Raw genomic sequence first — 16,628 nt, 5'->3', positions numbered from 1 at the left:
TGGCGGCCCAGAATCCAAAAGGAAAAGAAAAGAAAGTTCTCTCTGGTGCCATACTTTATCCATCATTCCTCTACTCAAGATGGATTTTATTGTGAATAATTAGTTCCTTCTTCTAAAATCCTAATGTATTCTTTTTATAATGTGACTACAACATCTTCTGTGCTGTATAAAGTTTATATGGGATAGATAGTGCCTGAGTACTGTGAGGATCCCAAATCCTTGGACTTTCCAAAACCTTGGCAAGTCTTTGTTATCCATGGAAGGTTCTGGGAGTGCACCGGAACCAGGTGACTCATGGTGGGTCCCTCCAGCACTGCAGCTAATAAAAAATGACTCAGAATAGGAAACTGGCCATGTCAGAAACTCCAGCCATGGGTTTGAGTGTTTGGAGACCAAGGAATAGAGCTGATCTCCAGAGGAAGAAGGAGGAGTAGAAATGACGCTGATGCTGACCTAGTCACCAACGATGAGGCCATTGAGAATGCCACATAACAGCGTTCAGATTGCAGTTCTGGAAACAGACACCAACATGCTGGAAGAGGACACAGGCCCAGGAGACACAACCTCTCTCTGGGCTCCATGAGCCTTTCCATTCCTGTGTGTCTCTCCACTTGCCTTCAGTATAACACCGTAATCCTGACAAGTGTCCCTTCTGGAATCTTCTAACTCATTTCAAAAAATGATTCAATCTACAAATAGTGAGAACCCCTGAAGTCATACCCAGTTAGGTGGAGCAGTGCAGGTTCAGTCCAGGGGCTCCCCAGAACTTGCAACTGCTCTGCTAAGAGACTGCAGCCTGCAGGAGGAAGACCCTTCATTTGCATGGTACAGGAAGAATCTGGGGCCCAAGATAAAGCTAGGCCTGTGTCTTAGGCCTTAAAACACCCCCCCCTGGTTATTGATGACCCTCTGGAATTGAAGTGATAGAACATTTATTGAGTAATAAATACAGATAAGCCAGTCATTCAAATACTTGGATTCTGAATTCTTTTTCTGTTTCTTTGTTTTGGGGGCCACACCCATGGTGTTCAGGAGCTACTTCTGGCTCTGTGCTCAGAAATTACCCCTGGGAGGTTCTTGGGACAATATGGGGTGCTGTGGATCAAACCTAGGTCAACCACATGCAAGGCAAATGCCCCACACGCTGTGCTATCACTCCAAACCTGAGATTCTGAATTCAGATGCCCAATTGGGCTCTCTCAGCTTTGCAAGGTTCCCCAACTTCTCTGAGTGAGTGTGAGTTTTCTCAACTGTAAAATAAGGGGATGAAGGTGCTTCTCCCACAAAGAGCGCTCTGAGGGTGTGGTGGCTCTCAGGTCACCTGGCTAGTGCTCTTCAATCGCTGTGAGTCTCCCACATCCTCACTGGTCCTTTCCAAGAACCTGCCAGTGAATTCACTGGTTCCATGTTCAGAGCCACACACATCACCACATAACCACCCGAAATGACAGAGTCCATGACACAGAATTATAGTATCTGAGATTTCATGTTCATAGCTATGCAAAAATTAATTTTTAGATACAAATCAGCTTAAAGTTATATGATTAGAAAGTTAAATAGACTTTACTACTATTGACTGTAAATGATTAAGGCACTCACCTAAGAACAGCAATTAAAGGGGCATATATTGAATCTCCATCATAAACATACATATGATCCCAGCTACATTCTGTAGCAAAATGATTGAATCTTAATCTTAATACTGCATTTGGACTGAAAAGAAAATTAAAATATTTTTAATTCAGATATACAATGCAGTCTGAAAGGACTTAAACAAAGTATTTTTACTCCAAAACAGATAACTTTTCGATAAAACCTTTAGTCACCAGAAGATTGAGAGGCATATCTAATAAGATTAGTTTTAAGATTCGGCATTTTAATTGGTAAAATGATAAGACTAATCATTTCATATGTAATACTGACATGCAACTTATATGCTAAAATGTCATGCAACTTAAAAATCTACTTACCTTGCAAATAAAAAATCATTTCCTAAAATTCAGTCAACCGGAGGGCTTGTTTTTAAATAAATTCTTTAACTGAAGTGCCATGATATACACAATTCCAAAGCTGTTCAATATTACATTTCAGTCATACAATGTCTAACACCCTTCACCAGGGCACATTTCTCACCATCAATGTCCTCAGTTTCCCTCCTGCCATCCCCTATGACTAGCTCTACAATTTTCTTCTCTCTTTCTCTCTTTAATTCTCTTTCTCTCTCCTTTTAGACACTGTGGTTTGCAATATTGTTACTAGAGAGGTATCATACCTATCACATAACAGGATATATTTGCAATGTTGATTAAGGCAGAAATGACATGGACTGTACTCATTAAACTTCACTCAATTTATACATTCAATGTGGGTATTTCATTGCATGCAAATGAACATTGTTAAAATTAAAAACTGAAGAACCAATTATTCTTTATTATACAGAACTCTTAACTTGAAGTACAAATAAAGTTGTTTTGATTATAATTAAAAGGTCTATGATGCATTATAAACAAATAAAATGAAACTTTTGTTTTACAGAAAATTTTTTTTTGTACAAAAACTGTTTTAAGCTAACCAAAAAATAAAGTTGTTTTCTAACTAATTTCAAAAATTGAACAGATTAGGGTTGAGGAGACAGATCAAATGGATAAATCAATAGATCAATATGCAAGGACCCGAGTTTGATACCCAATACTATAAACTGCCCCTCTTCTCCTGCACTTCCTGATATGGTCCTAGTTTTAAAAAAAAAATCAAGCTTCTAAAAGATTTCACATAAATTCATCTGCACTTGAGATGTAGCTCAACAGTAAAATGTATGCCTTACTTACAAGAAACCTGGGTTCCATTTCTGGCACAACAATAAAAAAGTAATGCCCCTATCAATTAATTTGTGATTCACTCACAACATTGAATTAGACAAATTTTGTATCAAGACCTAAATACCAAAAAAGATATCTAAAAATTATAATACACTTTTCTTAAAGAAAACTTCTTTAGAATTATATGGTTCATATAATTCTCAGCATGAACTGTTATATAGTATGAATTACACTTATAATGTCTATGGAGACTTCAAGTTCAATAAAATGTTTAAAACAAGCTAAAAGGCCTACTTGAAGTGATGTCACAGTAACATAACTGAAAATAAATGCAAATCACTCCAGTAGTATGAAAATTTGTTAAACAGGACCATAAAAGCAATCTTTGTAACTAAATTCTATAAAAATATTGTCAATTATTTCCAAGTATCAGTCATTTTTTAAATTACATAACCAAAATATCATACTATAATGCTTTCACCTTGATACTACACACTTGATCATTTCAGAATAAATTTATTTCAGAATAAAATAAATGAAATAAATAAAGTCAATCCAAATGGCATACTTACTAGCCTTCAATCAGCCATGTACATTTAGTTTTATATTTATAGTTAATTGGACCATCTGTTAAATATCCAGAAGGTTCTGTTAACCTGGAAAACACAATCATTAGAATAATTACCTTCTAGTAGTTTTAAGGCATACTATAATATAAGAAAATGAAAAAAGTTAAATCAAAGAAACAGGGTACAGGACTTTGCTTTTGTTTGTACTTTCTCTCATGTATGCTTACTCCAGCAATTCAATTCATTATTAAAAAACAGAATCTAGGGGGCTGGAGAGATAGCACAACAGAAGGACATTTGCCTTGCATGCAGCCGATCCAGGACAGACAGTGATTTGAATCCAGGCATCCCATATGGTCCCCCATGACTGCCAGGAGTGAATTCTGAGTGCAGAGCCAGGAGTAACCCCTGAGCACTGAGTAGCCCCCCCTCAAAAAAAAAAAAAAAAAAACAGAATCTACCCAGAGGTGTTATAATTATCCTCGTCTATAAACATATGAAAAAATAATTGTAAGACTCAATTTTCAGAATGTAAAACTAATTAATACATCTAAGTTCTATAGTCTGTTTTTTTCCCAAGCTTCAGAACAATTATTTTATATGTGAAAGACCAGAGTTTAAGTACTCAAATACTTATCCTTTATGTATTTATATATATTATATATATTCATCTGTATATTACACATTTAGACATATACACAAAGATCAAGGTAATTTTTAATTTTAGACATTTTTACATAATAGTACAATCTTTAAAACATTAGAAAAAGGCAGCTTTGGGGGCCAGAGAGATAGCACAGCAGTAGGGTATTTGCCTTGCACACAGTCAACCCAGGATGGATGTTGGTTCAAATCCTGGCATCCCATATGGTCCCCAGTGCCAAGAGCAATTTCTGAGTGCAGAGCCAGAAGTAACCCTTGAGCACCGCCAGGTGTGACCCAAAATCCAAAAAAAGAAAAAACAAAGAAAAAAAGAAAAGAAAAAGGCAGCTTCACTTAAATAAATCTCTACTGACAGAAAGATTGGCTTGAATGACTATTTAGCAGTCTTTCATACTCTGAAAATTACTCTGGAAATAAAGAGGCTAATTCACGCTTGGAAAAGTCTCTGAATAGCAGCAAATTCCAAATGTTCTCAATTTAATATAATAATAAATCGAGTATTTCCTGTGTCAAGTCCTGTGACAAGTGCATAATGTATCACCTCATTTGAAAAGCTCAAAAAGCCTATGGAGTGGCAATTGTAACCCCATAGTACAGATGAGAGAAATGAAGCACAGTTCAAACAACAGGTCACAGAATTTGTTCAGGTTCTTTCCTTCCAGGAATACCAGATGAGGAACCTTAGACAAACCCTTCACTACCGACCATTTAAACAACTAAGGAACATGCTTGGTGAAATAAACCAGATGGAGAAAGATAAACACCATATGATTTCATTCATATGGGGCATACAGAGAAAATAAGCAGATGAACTACATGAAACTAAGTACACTTTTGGACTATAAAGCCAACCTGTGGTTATCAGAAGGGAAGAGGTAAACCTGGGCAAAGGGGATGAGTATGGTAAAGGCAAACTGGGGCTCCCAGAGCTGGACCTCACGTAAAATGCACATGAAAAATTCCAGTGCTCCACATCTGAAGTGCTGTTCAAATGCAGTGTCACTGCAATTTTAAAAAATATGGCATCTGCAATCTCTCAGTGGCTGAGCACATACTTTGCATGCCAGAAGCCCAGACCCTAGCATGACCTGTTCCTTAAGCATCATCAGGAGTCACACCACATACACACACACACACACACACACACACACACACACACACACACACACACACACACACACACACACACACTCATTAAAACAGGATAGCCTAAAACAGAAAGCAAAGCAAAACCAAAAAGCTTAGGAGCACCTTATAGGTAATGAAATTATTAATATTTTCCGAGTCAGGCTGGAGAAGCTGTAACTGAGCTCAGGGCCAGGCATAGAGGGGTGCTTTTGCTCTGAAGAGATCTACAGAGGAGAGGCTGACAAAAGGCTTACAGCCCTTTCAGCAAACCTCAAGGAGAGATGGTAGAGAGGACAAAAGATGGCGGCAATGGCCCATGGACGCTAAGTGGCTTAAATACATAATGTGGCACTTCACATTGGGACACAGTCCTGCTGGAGCAAGGATGCCCCAGGAGCAAACTAGCCCTGACAAGGACTATAGCCTAGCAACGCCTTGGCTGGGTTGCTAAAAACCAAAGGGCTTATCTGCACTCAAGGTGATACCAGAATAGTATGCTAAGGTTCCTCATAAGAGAGAGAAAAATACTCTACAAAGAGAGTGTTATCAATAGGTAGAGGGTAACTATTTCTACTGATAGTTTTTCAAATAAGAGGGGTCAGAGAGATAGTCCAGTGGGTAGGGTACTTGCCAGTTCCCAGCACCCCACAGGGTCACCCAAGTTCCACAAAAAATGATCCCTGAGTCAGGAATAAATTTTTGAGCACTGTTGGGTGTGGCTCAAAAACAAACAAAAAACAAATAATATTATAAAAATGACTGAAGTCAATTAGGCATTAAAAGACACAAGACAGGGGCTGGAGAGATAGCACAATAGTAGGGTATTTGCCTTGCAGGCAGCCAACCCCGGATGAACCCAGGTTCAATTCTTGCATCCCATATGGTCCCTCCTGAGCCTGCCAGGAGTGATTTCTGGCACAGAGCCAGGAGTAACCACTGAGCAAAAAAAAAAAAAAAAAAAAAAATGACACAAGACAACAAAACAGGAATCCACCAAAGAATCAACAAATAAGAGATAAAGATGTCCCAATTAGTTAGATCTTGGGTTTTTGCATAGATCAAAGAATGACGTGTCTTTTGATTTCATCTTATCATTAGGAGATAAGATAAGACAACTGCTCTTAGATTAAGTTCCTGCCATTTCCTCATTGTCAGGATGTCATATCAAAACTGGCGCATGTGACAACCATGACTGGACAGAACTTATCCTGGGGCCAATAAGAAAAACCCTAGCCTAGGCTTTGGCCTACAATCTGTACAACAAGCAAGATCTCTAATTCCAGAGATCTGGCTGAGACAACTGCAACTGAGCAGAACTTCTGGAAACATAATGAAAGACTCTATTCTAGGCTTCATCCTAGGATCCTAGAATCGGTGTAAAAACCAAGACCACCAATTACGGAAGACTAATTAAAGCAACAATGATGGAACAGAACTTCTAGAACCATAAAGAAAGACTCTATCCTCGGTTTTATCCTATGACCTATGCAAATAACAAGATCTCTAGTTACAGAGGCCTGATTTTATCATCCATGGCTGAGTGGAAAGTTTCCTGGCACCATAAAAAACAACCTAGGGGAATGAAAATGAGAGTGTATAGAGCCTGTAGTTATTCCCATGACAGTATGCTTCAAGGGCAAAGAAACCCTGTATCTCTTAGGCCAAAAGAATTCCCTTTCTAATCTCCCAAATATTTACTGTGCCTATGCAAAAAAAAAAAAAAAAAAAAAGAAGCACAACTATTTTTTCTTTTTATTTCGGGCTTGTGGTTATTATTTGGTTGTTGTCTTTATTGCTGTAGTGCTTTTCAGGGTTTTGTGGTTTTTGTTTTGTTTTGTTTTCTTGCTTGGGTTTTTTTTTTTTTGTCTTTTTTTTTTATGTTTTCTTCCTTTTTCCCTCTCTTCTCTTAAATTGATATTTATAACCTCTTGGACTCTTCCTGGTTTTCTGTTTGTTTGGTTGTTTTGCCTTTTTTTTTTGGTGTTTTTTTTTTCCTTCAAACAGAACCATATAACTTGAACTATCTTGTTTGGCCTCATAAATTGAGTTGGAAAATAATGGATGGTACCAAGACCAAACAGTTGTGTGAACATTGAGTAGAAATAAAAAAAAAAAAAAGATCAGACTTAAACACCAAATTCAAAGTCAATGATAACAGAATCAATGTCCAATCTACAACAAGCTAGACACAAAGGGGTCCACTTATACTAGCAGCCCCGGGGGGGGGGGGGGGGAGGGGACAAAGGATGGGGACATGGGATGCATGCTGGGAACAGGGGTGGATGGAGGACACTGGTGGTGGGAATGCCCTTGATTCAATGTCGCTATGTACCTAAAATATTACTGTGAAAGATTTGTAATCCACTTTGGTCAAAATAAATATTAAAGAAAAAAAAGAAACAGTGCAGTGGTAGCTTGCCTTGTATGCAGCTGACCTGGATTGAATCCTCAGCATCCCATATGGTCCCCTGCGCATCTCCAGGAGTGAGTCCTGAGCTCAAAGTCCGGAGTAACCCCTGAGCACCAGTGTGACCACCCCACCACTACCAAAAATGATGGACTCAGCCACTAACAAAATATAAAACCTTGTTATTTTATGGATGGAACTGCAGGGAGCTCATGTGAAGCGGAAGAAGTCAAGAGGAGAAGACAAGCAGTGGATGATCTCACTTCTCGTACAAGATCTAGAGACACTAGACTCAGGAACAGACTAAACCAACCACAGGCTCAGACCACAGAGCTGCAGTTTCAGGAGGGTGGGGACAGTTCATAGGCAGCCCCATGGGCCAGGAGAGAGGGGCTTTGTGGCGGCTTTGGTGGTGGGATGGCGAGGAAACTACTCTAAAGAGGTGTGGAATACAAAATATCATCATGCAAATAAATTCAAGTCATGTCAATTCCAGTCACATGGAATCTAAATTACAGTCATGTAAATTACAGCCACGTAAAATCATGTAAATTAGTACTATCTCAATTTTTCCAGCAACAACAGATTTTAAGTTTTTGGCATTTCGTTAAAACCTATAAAATTTAACAGTGCTTGCTTGGGTGGGAGAAATCATGAAACTTCAAATCCTGAAAATTACAATAATCAATATTTAGAATTTAGTTAAGAAGTTGAACAACACAGATAAAAGAGAAGGAAAGTAGGCGACATCCCTAAAACAATCCAAACTATAAACAGGGACATTCAGGACCAAACTCTTGGTTTCAGGTTATTGCACCAAGTAAAAGTTCAAGGAGCAGAGACTCAGCTGAAGATGGGAAATATGGAATGAGAAGTAGAAGAACAATAGCATAGAGAGTCCATTTGTCTAAATAAGACACACAATCTCCATTTAAGGTTACTGGCATAGGGCTCTCCACATTTTCACTTAACATACAAGTTGCTGTTAGTTAACTTTACAATGTAGACTTGAAAGTATAGAACTTTCAGGCTTGACTAGCACTGACTATGAAGGGTAATTAGTACAATATAACCAGTGACTCTCTTGAAACTGTGTTTGGTCAAAGGCAAGAAAGAAAAGCCCCCCCACAACAGAGGCGAATAGAGTTACCCTCTTGGCGGAGCCTTCAGAGATGCACAGAAGGATGTACAGGAAGCTGAGTGATGCCATGAGGCCATGTCAGGCTGCCCTTGCCTCTCACCCCAAACTCTGCACCACCTGCCCACTCGGTAGAAGTAGTCTGAGCCCTGGAAAAACATCTCGTTGCCAGAAGACACAGAGCTAATTTGACCTGCTTTGTAAGGAGAGTGTGCTAAAGCCCTGGTGAGATATAGGGGGCTCTGCATCAGGGTCCCAATGTTCTTGCTGATCAAGTCCCTACAACTGAGAGCTTCAAGGACACTGAACCCCCAACAGGCTAAACTGGTAATCCCCACCCAACCAACACAGCTTTCCCTCGGGCAACTGACTGCGGGCAACTGACTGCTCCCGAGTCTCTGGCTACCCCGAAACAGCTTCCCTCTTAATGTCAGTCAATCATGAAAAGTTTCAGAAAGCAGGTTCCCCCCAACACAGCATTACAGCAACTGTCTTCCAGGCAGAAGGCACCAAACACCCAGCAAGATATTGCTCCCAAGTCAGGGTACAAAGGCTCTCACTTAAATGTTCCTCCCCTCTGCTCTAAGGAGAGCAAGGGCAGTGCCATATATCCACTGTATTCTTTGGACTTCTCTTCTTCCCATCCAATTTTCATCACTGCAAGCCCTGGTACATTCAGTATTTTTTTATTGAAATTAATGTTTAATTCTTTTTCCTCATTGGACCCAAACCAATAATAATAGTCAAGGATATGCAGAAAAAAATCATATTGACGTCCTATAACGTCCTCATGACATCTAAAATTACCAAAATATTCTCATGGGAATAAATCAACTAAATGATTTTATTTTTTTGAGCACTGAAACAGACATAACATACATGTGTGCTCTGGAAACCATCTCTGATGCCACACCCAGCCCCGCTCAGAGCCCCTGACTATCTCCACTCACTCCAGTCTCACTTCTTCAGAACAGGATCTGGTAAAGGGGCTCCCCTCCAGGGCCAGAGCTATAGCACAACGAGTAAGGCATTTGCCTTTCATGAGGCCAACGTAACTTTGTTCCCCAGCATTCCATATAGTCCCCCGAGCTGCCAGCAGTGATTTCTGAGTGCAGAGCCACGAGAGACCCTTGAGTGCTGCTGGATGTGACCTAAACATAGGGAAAAAAGCTTCCCTCTGATGACTGGACCCCATTATTCCTGGGCACAGTATAGGTTAAAGTTCCAGTGAATCAACTTCTTCTAAGAGGCAGTCCTTAGTCAATGAAAGGTTTGATCAAAGAGTATAAATATCCCTTTCCTGGGATAATAACAAAGTATATATCCCCATCCAATAAAACCTCTTCCCTGTAGAATTTGGCTCCAGTCACCCATTGGTGATAGCTGAACTGCTAATAAACCACTTAATTTTTCCTTTTCCCTTGATCACAGCATCTCACCAACATCCCCCTTAGGATCAGCATGCTAAGTTCCTATCTCAGGATCTATGGCAGGTGCTGGCTGGGTGGGCACCCATACTGACTACACCTTCAGGATGAGGGATAGGGAGAAGGACCCTGACAGGCAGGATGGCCCAGTGAAGGTAGAAAACAAAGTGGGAAATTAGGCCACGGGCACAGAATAGCATCACAGTCACCAAGACTTTCACTGGGTTCCACTGCTAGAGGATGCCCTGGGCAGAACTTGTGAGCCATCTCTGGTAACTGAGGAAGCCACACACAGCTGGGAAACTCTGAAGCAAGAAAACCCAGGAGAGATGCCCAAACATTCAATTCACCAACCACCAATTTCAGATACAGAATCAAATCCCAGGGACCCAAACACCAGAAGAAACTCTGAACGCCTGAGTCAGAGGGTAGAGAGAGCTGCAAAAGAAGGCCAGATTGTGAGAGGAAGAAAAGTACAGAAAAAGTTTAGCTCACAACCCTGGCAACACTTTCACACTAAAGATAGAGTCTGAACAAGGAAATGAATCCCAGAAAACAGGGGGTGGCAGCTGGGTACTCAAACTTGAAAATCCTGAACCTCCAGACTTTTTTTTTTAACCTTTTGGGCCTAAAATGTCTTTCAGGAGCTCAGGCTGACAGAAAAGTAAATCTTTCCCCTCTTTAAATGAGGTCTGAAACTACAGCCACAAGAAACACTGGAAATGAATCAATAAAACCAGTCAATGAACATTGGATACAGGAATCATGGATCCAAATTCCAGAGAGTGACCACACCCCCGAAAAAGAGCAATAAAACACAAATATTTAGAAATTACACAAGATTCTAAGTCTCAAGGAAAATTAGAAAACATCTTGAGTAACGCTAAAGCACAACAAATCAACTTTTCTTAGATGAAGCTAAACCAGTATTCAAAGAGTAATTTACAGCTCTGAATATGTAGTTAAGACTACAAAAATAAATTCTGTTATAGGTCAAAGAGATTAAAATCAAAGAAAATGAAAGACCAGTCAATTAAACCACAGGAAAGTATTAGAAGAGAAAAAACAGAATTCTCTGAAATAGAATATAACCATATAGTAAAGAAAACTAAAATAACTGAAGTTGGATTTTCCATTAATTTTAAAGCTCTTAGGCAAAACAGATCAAAAGAAAAAAATCAACTAGAATTTTTCAGAAAAGAAAGGGTAACAGATTACTAATGCCACCGGAAGAATAAGACAGCAAGATAGATTTCGTTATCAGTAAATTTGCCACTTTAGATAAAAATGTAGATTTCCTTTCTAAAGATATGTAAAGAGATGTGTAGAGACATAGGCCTGTAAAACTGTGAAAGGTATTTGAGGACTGGATGCAATTCCCTGGACCAACAGATAATGTGGGAAGACAACTATTCAAGGTAATTCTGATGCAACTATTATGAAACTGGAGCAGGTGGGTTTAATCACTGTAAAGCCAGTTGAAGAAAGGACACCAAAATTTTAATTTCAGGAAGCATTGATCTTGATCGTCTATTTCTCTTCATAAATTCACAAAATCTTTTGCTGGTAGAGTTTGAAAAGATCCCAAGTCACTCATGAAATTTGTTTAAGGCAAAACCAAAAGGGAGAAGGAGAGCAGAGGAAGGAAGGAAGCAAACAACAGATATACAGAAAGTCTGGGAGGATTATCTGAGTGGCCAGAGGAATCTTTGCAGATTAGGGCCCTGAAAAAGCAGCCTGCAGAATTTACAAGGGAATTCAGGAAGTCCAGAGCATTCTCAGGGCAGCTCACATGCTCAGAGAAGCCCTGGGAAACCTAGGTTTTTCACCTCCTGCTAAATATTATTTTAATGATTCATTTTTAATTGATGTTCAGGAAATATCGTTACAATAGTATTAACTTTGATGCTGTTGATGTACAAAATTCCTGCAACTGCTCACCACCCAATTGCCCAACACCCTGGGTCAATGTCCTGATGTTACTTCAAGTTCATCTCTTTATCCCTCTCACCCCCTCATCCCCACACACATGGCTTGCTACTCTGGATTTTCTAAGCCAAGACCAAGGAATTCGTCCAATCGTTCCATGCTACCTAAATTCAACCACAAAAGAAGTAAAGGCTCTGGTAGACTAAGTGCTAAAGAAATATCCAACCAAGTCAATCTACAAAGACTGGGAAAGTCCTTTAGTTTTCCTTGGATCCACACAAAGAAATATTTATGTCAAAACACCAGCTGAACAAAGTCCAAAGGACCAGGAAAATTAGAGATGACATACGATAAAGAATGCACTTGTTAAAGGAATAGTTGAGAAAAACCATTAAGCAAAATACACCACCCCAACCACATAAACAACCAAAACAAATCCTGAGAAGGGAAAGAATCTCATTCTGGCAATCATCATGTTAATATACAATATAATATGAACATGATAATAATCAAATATTTACTCACCAACAAAAATGCTTAAAAGTACACAAAGGTATAACTAGAAAAAAATTACACTTTTACAGGAGAAAAGAAGAGAAAAGTTTTCTAGGGAAATAAGATAGAAAGACATGGGAGTTGGTAGGAAAAAAAAATGTTAGATCAACTGTTTTAAACAAGCTCAAAAATACTAAAGCAAACATGGATAAAAGAGCTAAAGGAGACTAGAAACATGATGTCTCAACCAAGAGCGAATATCAATAGAGAGTCACAAATTTAATTACCACAATCTCAGAGTCAAATCATTTCCATTCTTTAAAAAAAAAAAAAAAAACAAGGCAATAAAAGGAAAAGCATGCAGAAAATTTTCCTCTGGATCTAAATCAAGCTCAGCCCATTAATTAACCCTCCCTCCCTCCCAGTTTCTAACTCAAAGCTTTATAATAAAATGTTCAATAAAAGCAGCACTATTGTTTGAACTGTAAAAACTTTCCAAACTCAGGGTTGGATCTAATGATATAAGTTATCAGATATCAATTAATCCTGTGTGATAGAGCCAAGAGCCTCAGAGATTGCATTTTACAGAAAATTCTAATGTGTTTGTGATTCTGCACAGCCTTTTCTTTCTCAGGGCCAACCTGGTGCAGTACATAAGCTGCCTAAGAGGTAGCACACTGAGGCCATGTAGTATCCGGATTATCCAGCCACCCGGCAGTGCTGGAGGGAAAGGGAAGCATCCAGGGTTGCACCTGAGAGTGCTGGGGGAACCATAAGGTACCTGAGGACACACTGGGCAGACCATATGCAAGGCATGTGTCTAACCTCTGTACTCTCTCTGGCCCTTCAGTTCCTTCTTGGACACAGGAATAAAAGTATCACACATTGAGAATGCACTTTAATATGTTGTCTAATAGCACTATTTATTAAAAAAAAATAAAGCTGGGGGGCTGGAACGATGGTGCAGTGGTAGTGCGTTTGCCTTGCATGTAGTTGACCTAGGATGTAATGCGTCCCCCAAGCCAGGAGCAATTTCTGAGCACATAGCCAGGAGTAACCCCTGAGTGTCACCGGGAGTGGCGCAAAAAAAAAAAAAAAATGGAAAAAGTAAAGCTGGAAATTTAAGAACAAGCAGGTTTGCCTTGCAAATTTCATCGCCCCATCCCCTGCCCCATCTCCCCATCCTAGACTTGGAAGACACTTCCAAATCACCAGGTCTCCCCATAGCCACTGATTTCCAAAACTCCCTCCCTCCCACTACATAGGACACAGTGTGAGGCTGCTTCAGAAGTTCATCCCCCAAGTTTGGAAGCTCCTCCTCCCCTTTCCTCTCCCTCCCTCCTTCTCCCCATCTTGCACCTCTCCCTCCTCCTCATCCCATTTCCTCTTCTTCCTCACCCAAAGGAACATGCACTGCAGAAGCTGCCCCCTGACACTTTTACCCACCTGTTCCAGCGGGGAAGTGAAGCAATGGTCATGCCCATCCAGGAAAATGACCAGCTAGGTCCTTTTTGGCTCTGGGGCATAGCCATAGATGGCCAAAAAAAAAAACTGCCCAGTGTCTCTGAATTACCTTCACACACACACACACACACACACACACACACACACACACACACACACACACACACACACTTTTGTCCCCACATGTGAGGAGAGAGGCTTTTTTTGCCATTTTAGCTCAAAACAGGGAGTTCAACACCAACCAAGTTCATGGTGGAAAACCTTCTCCTGGCCAATTGACAGGAGCACAAGAGGCAGGGGCCTGCCACCTGCACACCAGGGAAATTTCTGAGACAGGAAGGCGGGAAGTAGCTGGCATAGTCTGGTAAAGGAGGTGGCAGTATGTCCAGCAATCATAAAATGATGGCAGGGAAACCACTGGCAGAAGAGGACAAAGAATGGCAAGGGACTGCAGACCCCTGTACACACATGCACTAACAGTCCTGGCTCCTGCTCTCTGTCCTGCTGCCTCGTTAAATTATCATTGGCAGGGTAGGTCTGCCCTGTATATATACACCTGTGTCTTCAAAAGCCAAATCAATCTAGTGACTACAGCCAGAAACTGTCCATCATCTCCTCAGTTCCACCAATATTCACCACCAATGTGACATTAGTACCAAAGGTCCTAGGACTCCAATTCAAGTAGCCAACCCCACTCTCTTGGGAGTGTTCTATGTTTAAACATATGTGTTGTATGTTGTGTGTGTGTGTGTGAGAGAGAGAGAGAGAGAGAGAGAGAGAGAGAGAGAGAGAGATCTTCAATTCCTTATAATAAAGTATAAGAACCAAGGACTTCTCTTCACCCAATCCAGCCGATGACATCATGATAACAACACATTATCCTGTTCCTGTCTTCTACTCCAGGAAACATCTCTGTGAGCCACCTGAGCTAAGACAGTCTGGCAGGTTGGAACTAGAACTTTCCTAAAACCCTGAAATCTGACTCAGAGAGACCAAACTCAAATCACAAATAATAAATATATGTATATTTTGACTACATGACACTCTCCAGCAGGGGCAGGGGAGTCACCTTCTCAAGGTGTAAAATTGGCTTCTGACATGGCTATCATTTCTAACTGCTGTTTCCACCGGACTTTCCAAGTTTCTAACAATCAACTTTATTAGGCTTTGTGACACTCCTGGTTCTTGAGCTAAGGACAAAATTACATGCTGCTCTGTAGTAGACCATAAATGACAAGTGTATTGCTTGTTTTGTATAAATGAAGTTTTATTGGAGCCGGGCTATCCCCATCTGTTTACATATCATTTAAGATTGCTAGTGCGCTACAAGAATGGAGTTGAGTGGTGACAACAAAGACCATCTGGCTTACAAAGTCTAAAATATCTCTGATCTGGCCCTTTACAGAAAAGGTTTTGCCAATCCTTGTCTAGACGCCTGCCACATGCCCAGCTGCTTAGCCAATTTCTCATCTAGCAAAACTGCCCAGGGCAAAACCCTGCCTCAGTTACCATGAGGGGCTGCTGATGGGTAGGTGCCGGCACTACCTAATGCAGGAAAACCATCACAAACACTGAACAGGATTCTAAATTAAACCAACTGAAGTGCTGTTCTTCATCTCTACTATGAACACAAAGCCTTTGAGAAGATGAGAAAAAAATATTAAAAATATAGAACTAAATATCTAAGCCACAGATTCAACAACAATGAAATCATGAGATCCAAATTTTAACAACCAAACTTAAAAAGGTGCCTTAGTCATGATGACAGTCTAGTGTGGGGGTAGTAGTGGTATAGGATGGACTCTGGGAACATTGGTGAAAGGAAGTTGGGACTGGTGGTGGGATTGATTGGTGCTGAAACACTGTATGTCTCAACCTTAACTATGAATAACTTTGTAAATTACAAATAAATAATTTGTTTAAATATAAATGGCTTTAATACTACAAAGTTGCTGATAAAGAACAAATTTGGTCGATCATAGACAATAAGTGATAAGTTGATAAAAGTAAAATTTTTTTCAAAAACTATATTTTGAAGGCATATCAACTTTAATAATATGAGTAATTCTGTGTTCATACATTTGAATATTTCTTTCAGAAGGTACCAAACATCCTCTTCTCCCAAGTCTACATAATCTGTTCATCTCATCCCTAATAGAAATGTAGGTAAGTTCATCTTGTAGAGCTAGTCTCTAAGTCTTAAGTATCAAGTTCCCTAACTGGTAAAAAAAAAAAAAAATGCATGTATGTATATAAATATACATATATAGCAGATAAAAATATATGCTTCCTATTTAAGTTAAAACCATTCACTCACTCTGTAACAGTTAAATTAAAGTTAATAGAAATCCTAACATTTTCTTCCCACAAGTTATCCTGAGTATCACCCCACTCTGGAGATTGCTAATTTTGCCAAATCATTTTCTGGCCACAGAACTACTACTGACTTTATATGGCACTAGAGTTAGAATGTCCATCAGCACCAGTTACTTCTCCGACTACAGACCAGCCCCAGTGACAGCAAGCAGTGTTCACCCAGCCATTTCCCCAGAGAGGATTGATTTATACTACACCTTCCTTCCCCATGAT

General features: G+C 39.9%; 1 protein-coding gene across 2 annotated transcripts in view; it reads right to left on the bottom strand.

Moving 5' to 3' along the window:
- The window catches only part of ATRNL1 (attractin like 1), a 733,758-nt gene that overhangs the window by 689,851 nt on the left and 27,279 nt on the right, over positions 1 to 16,628 (bottom strand). For both annotated transcript variants that reach the window (XM_049764403.1, XM_049764404.1), the window contains exons 2-3: positions 3,392 to 3,475; positions 1,600 to 1,713 (exon numbers count right to left, since the gene is read on the bottom strand). In XM_049764403.1, the coding sequence (XP_049620360.1) occupies positions 1,600 to 1,713; positions 3,392 to 3,475 (198 nt within the window). The remainder of the gene's footprint in view (positions 1 to 1,599; positions 1,714 to 3,391; positions 3,476 to 16,628) is intronic.

Source organism: Suncus etruscus, chromosome 17, assembly GCF_024139225.1.
Source record: "Suncus etruscus isolate mSunEtr1 chromosome 17, mSunEtr1.pri.cur, whole genome shotgun sequence".
Classification (NCBI taxonomy): Eukaryota; Metazoa; Chordata; class Mammalia; order Eulipotyphla; family Soricidae; genus Suncus; species Suncus etruscus.
This window is presented reverse-complemented; position numbering and strand designations above follow the sequence as displayed.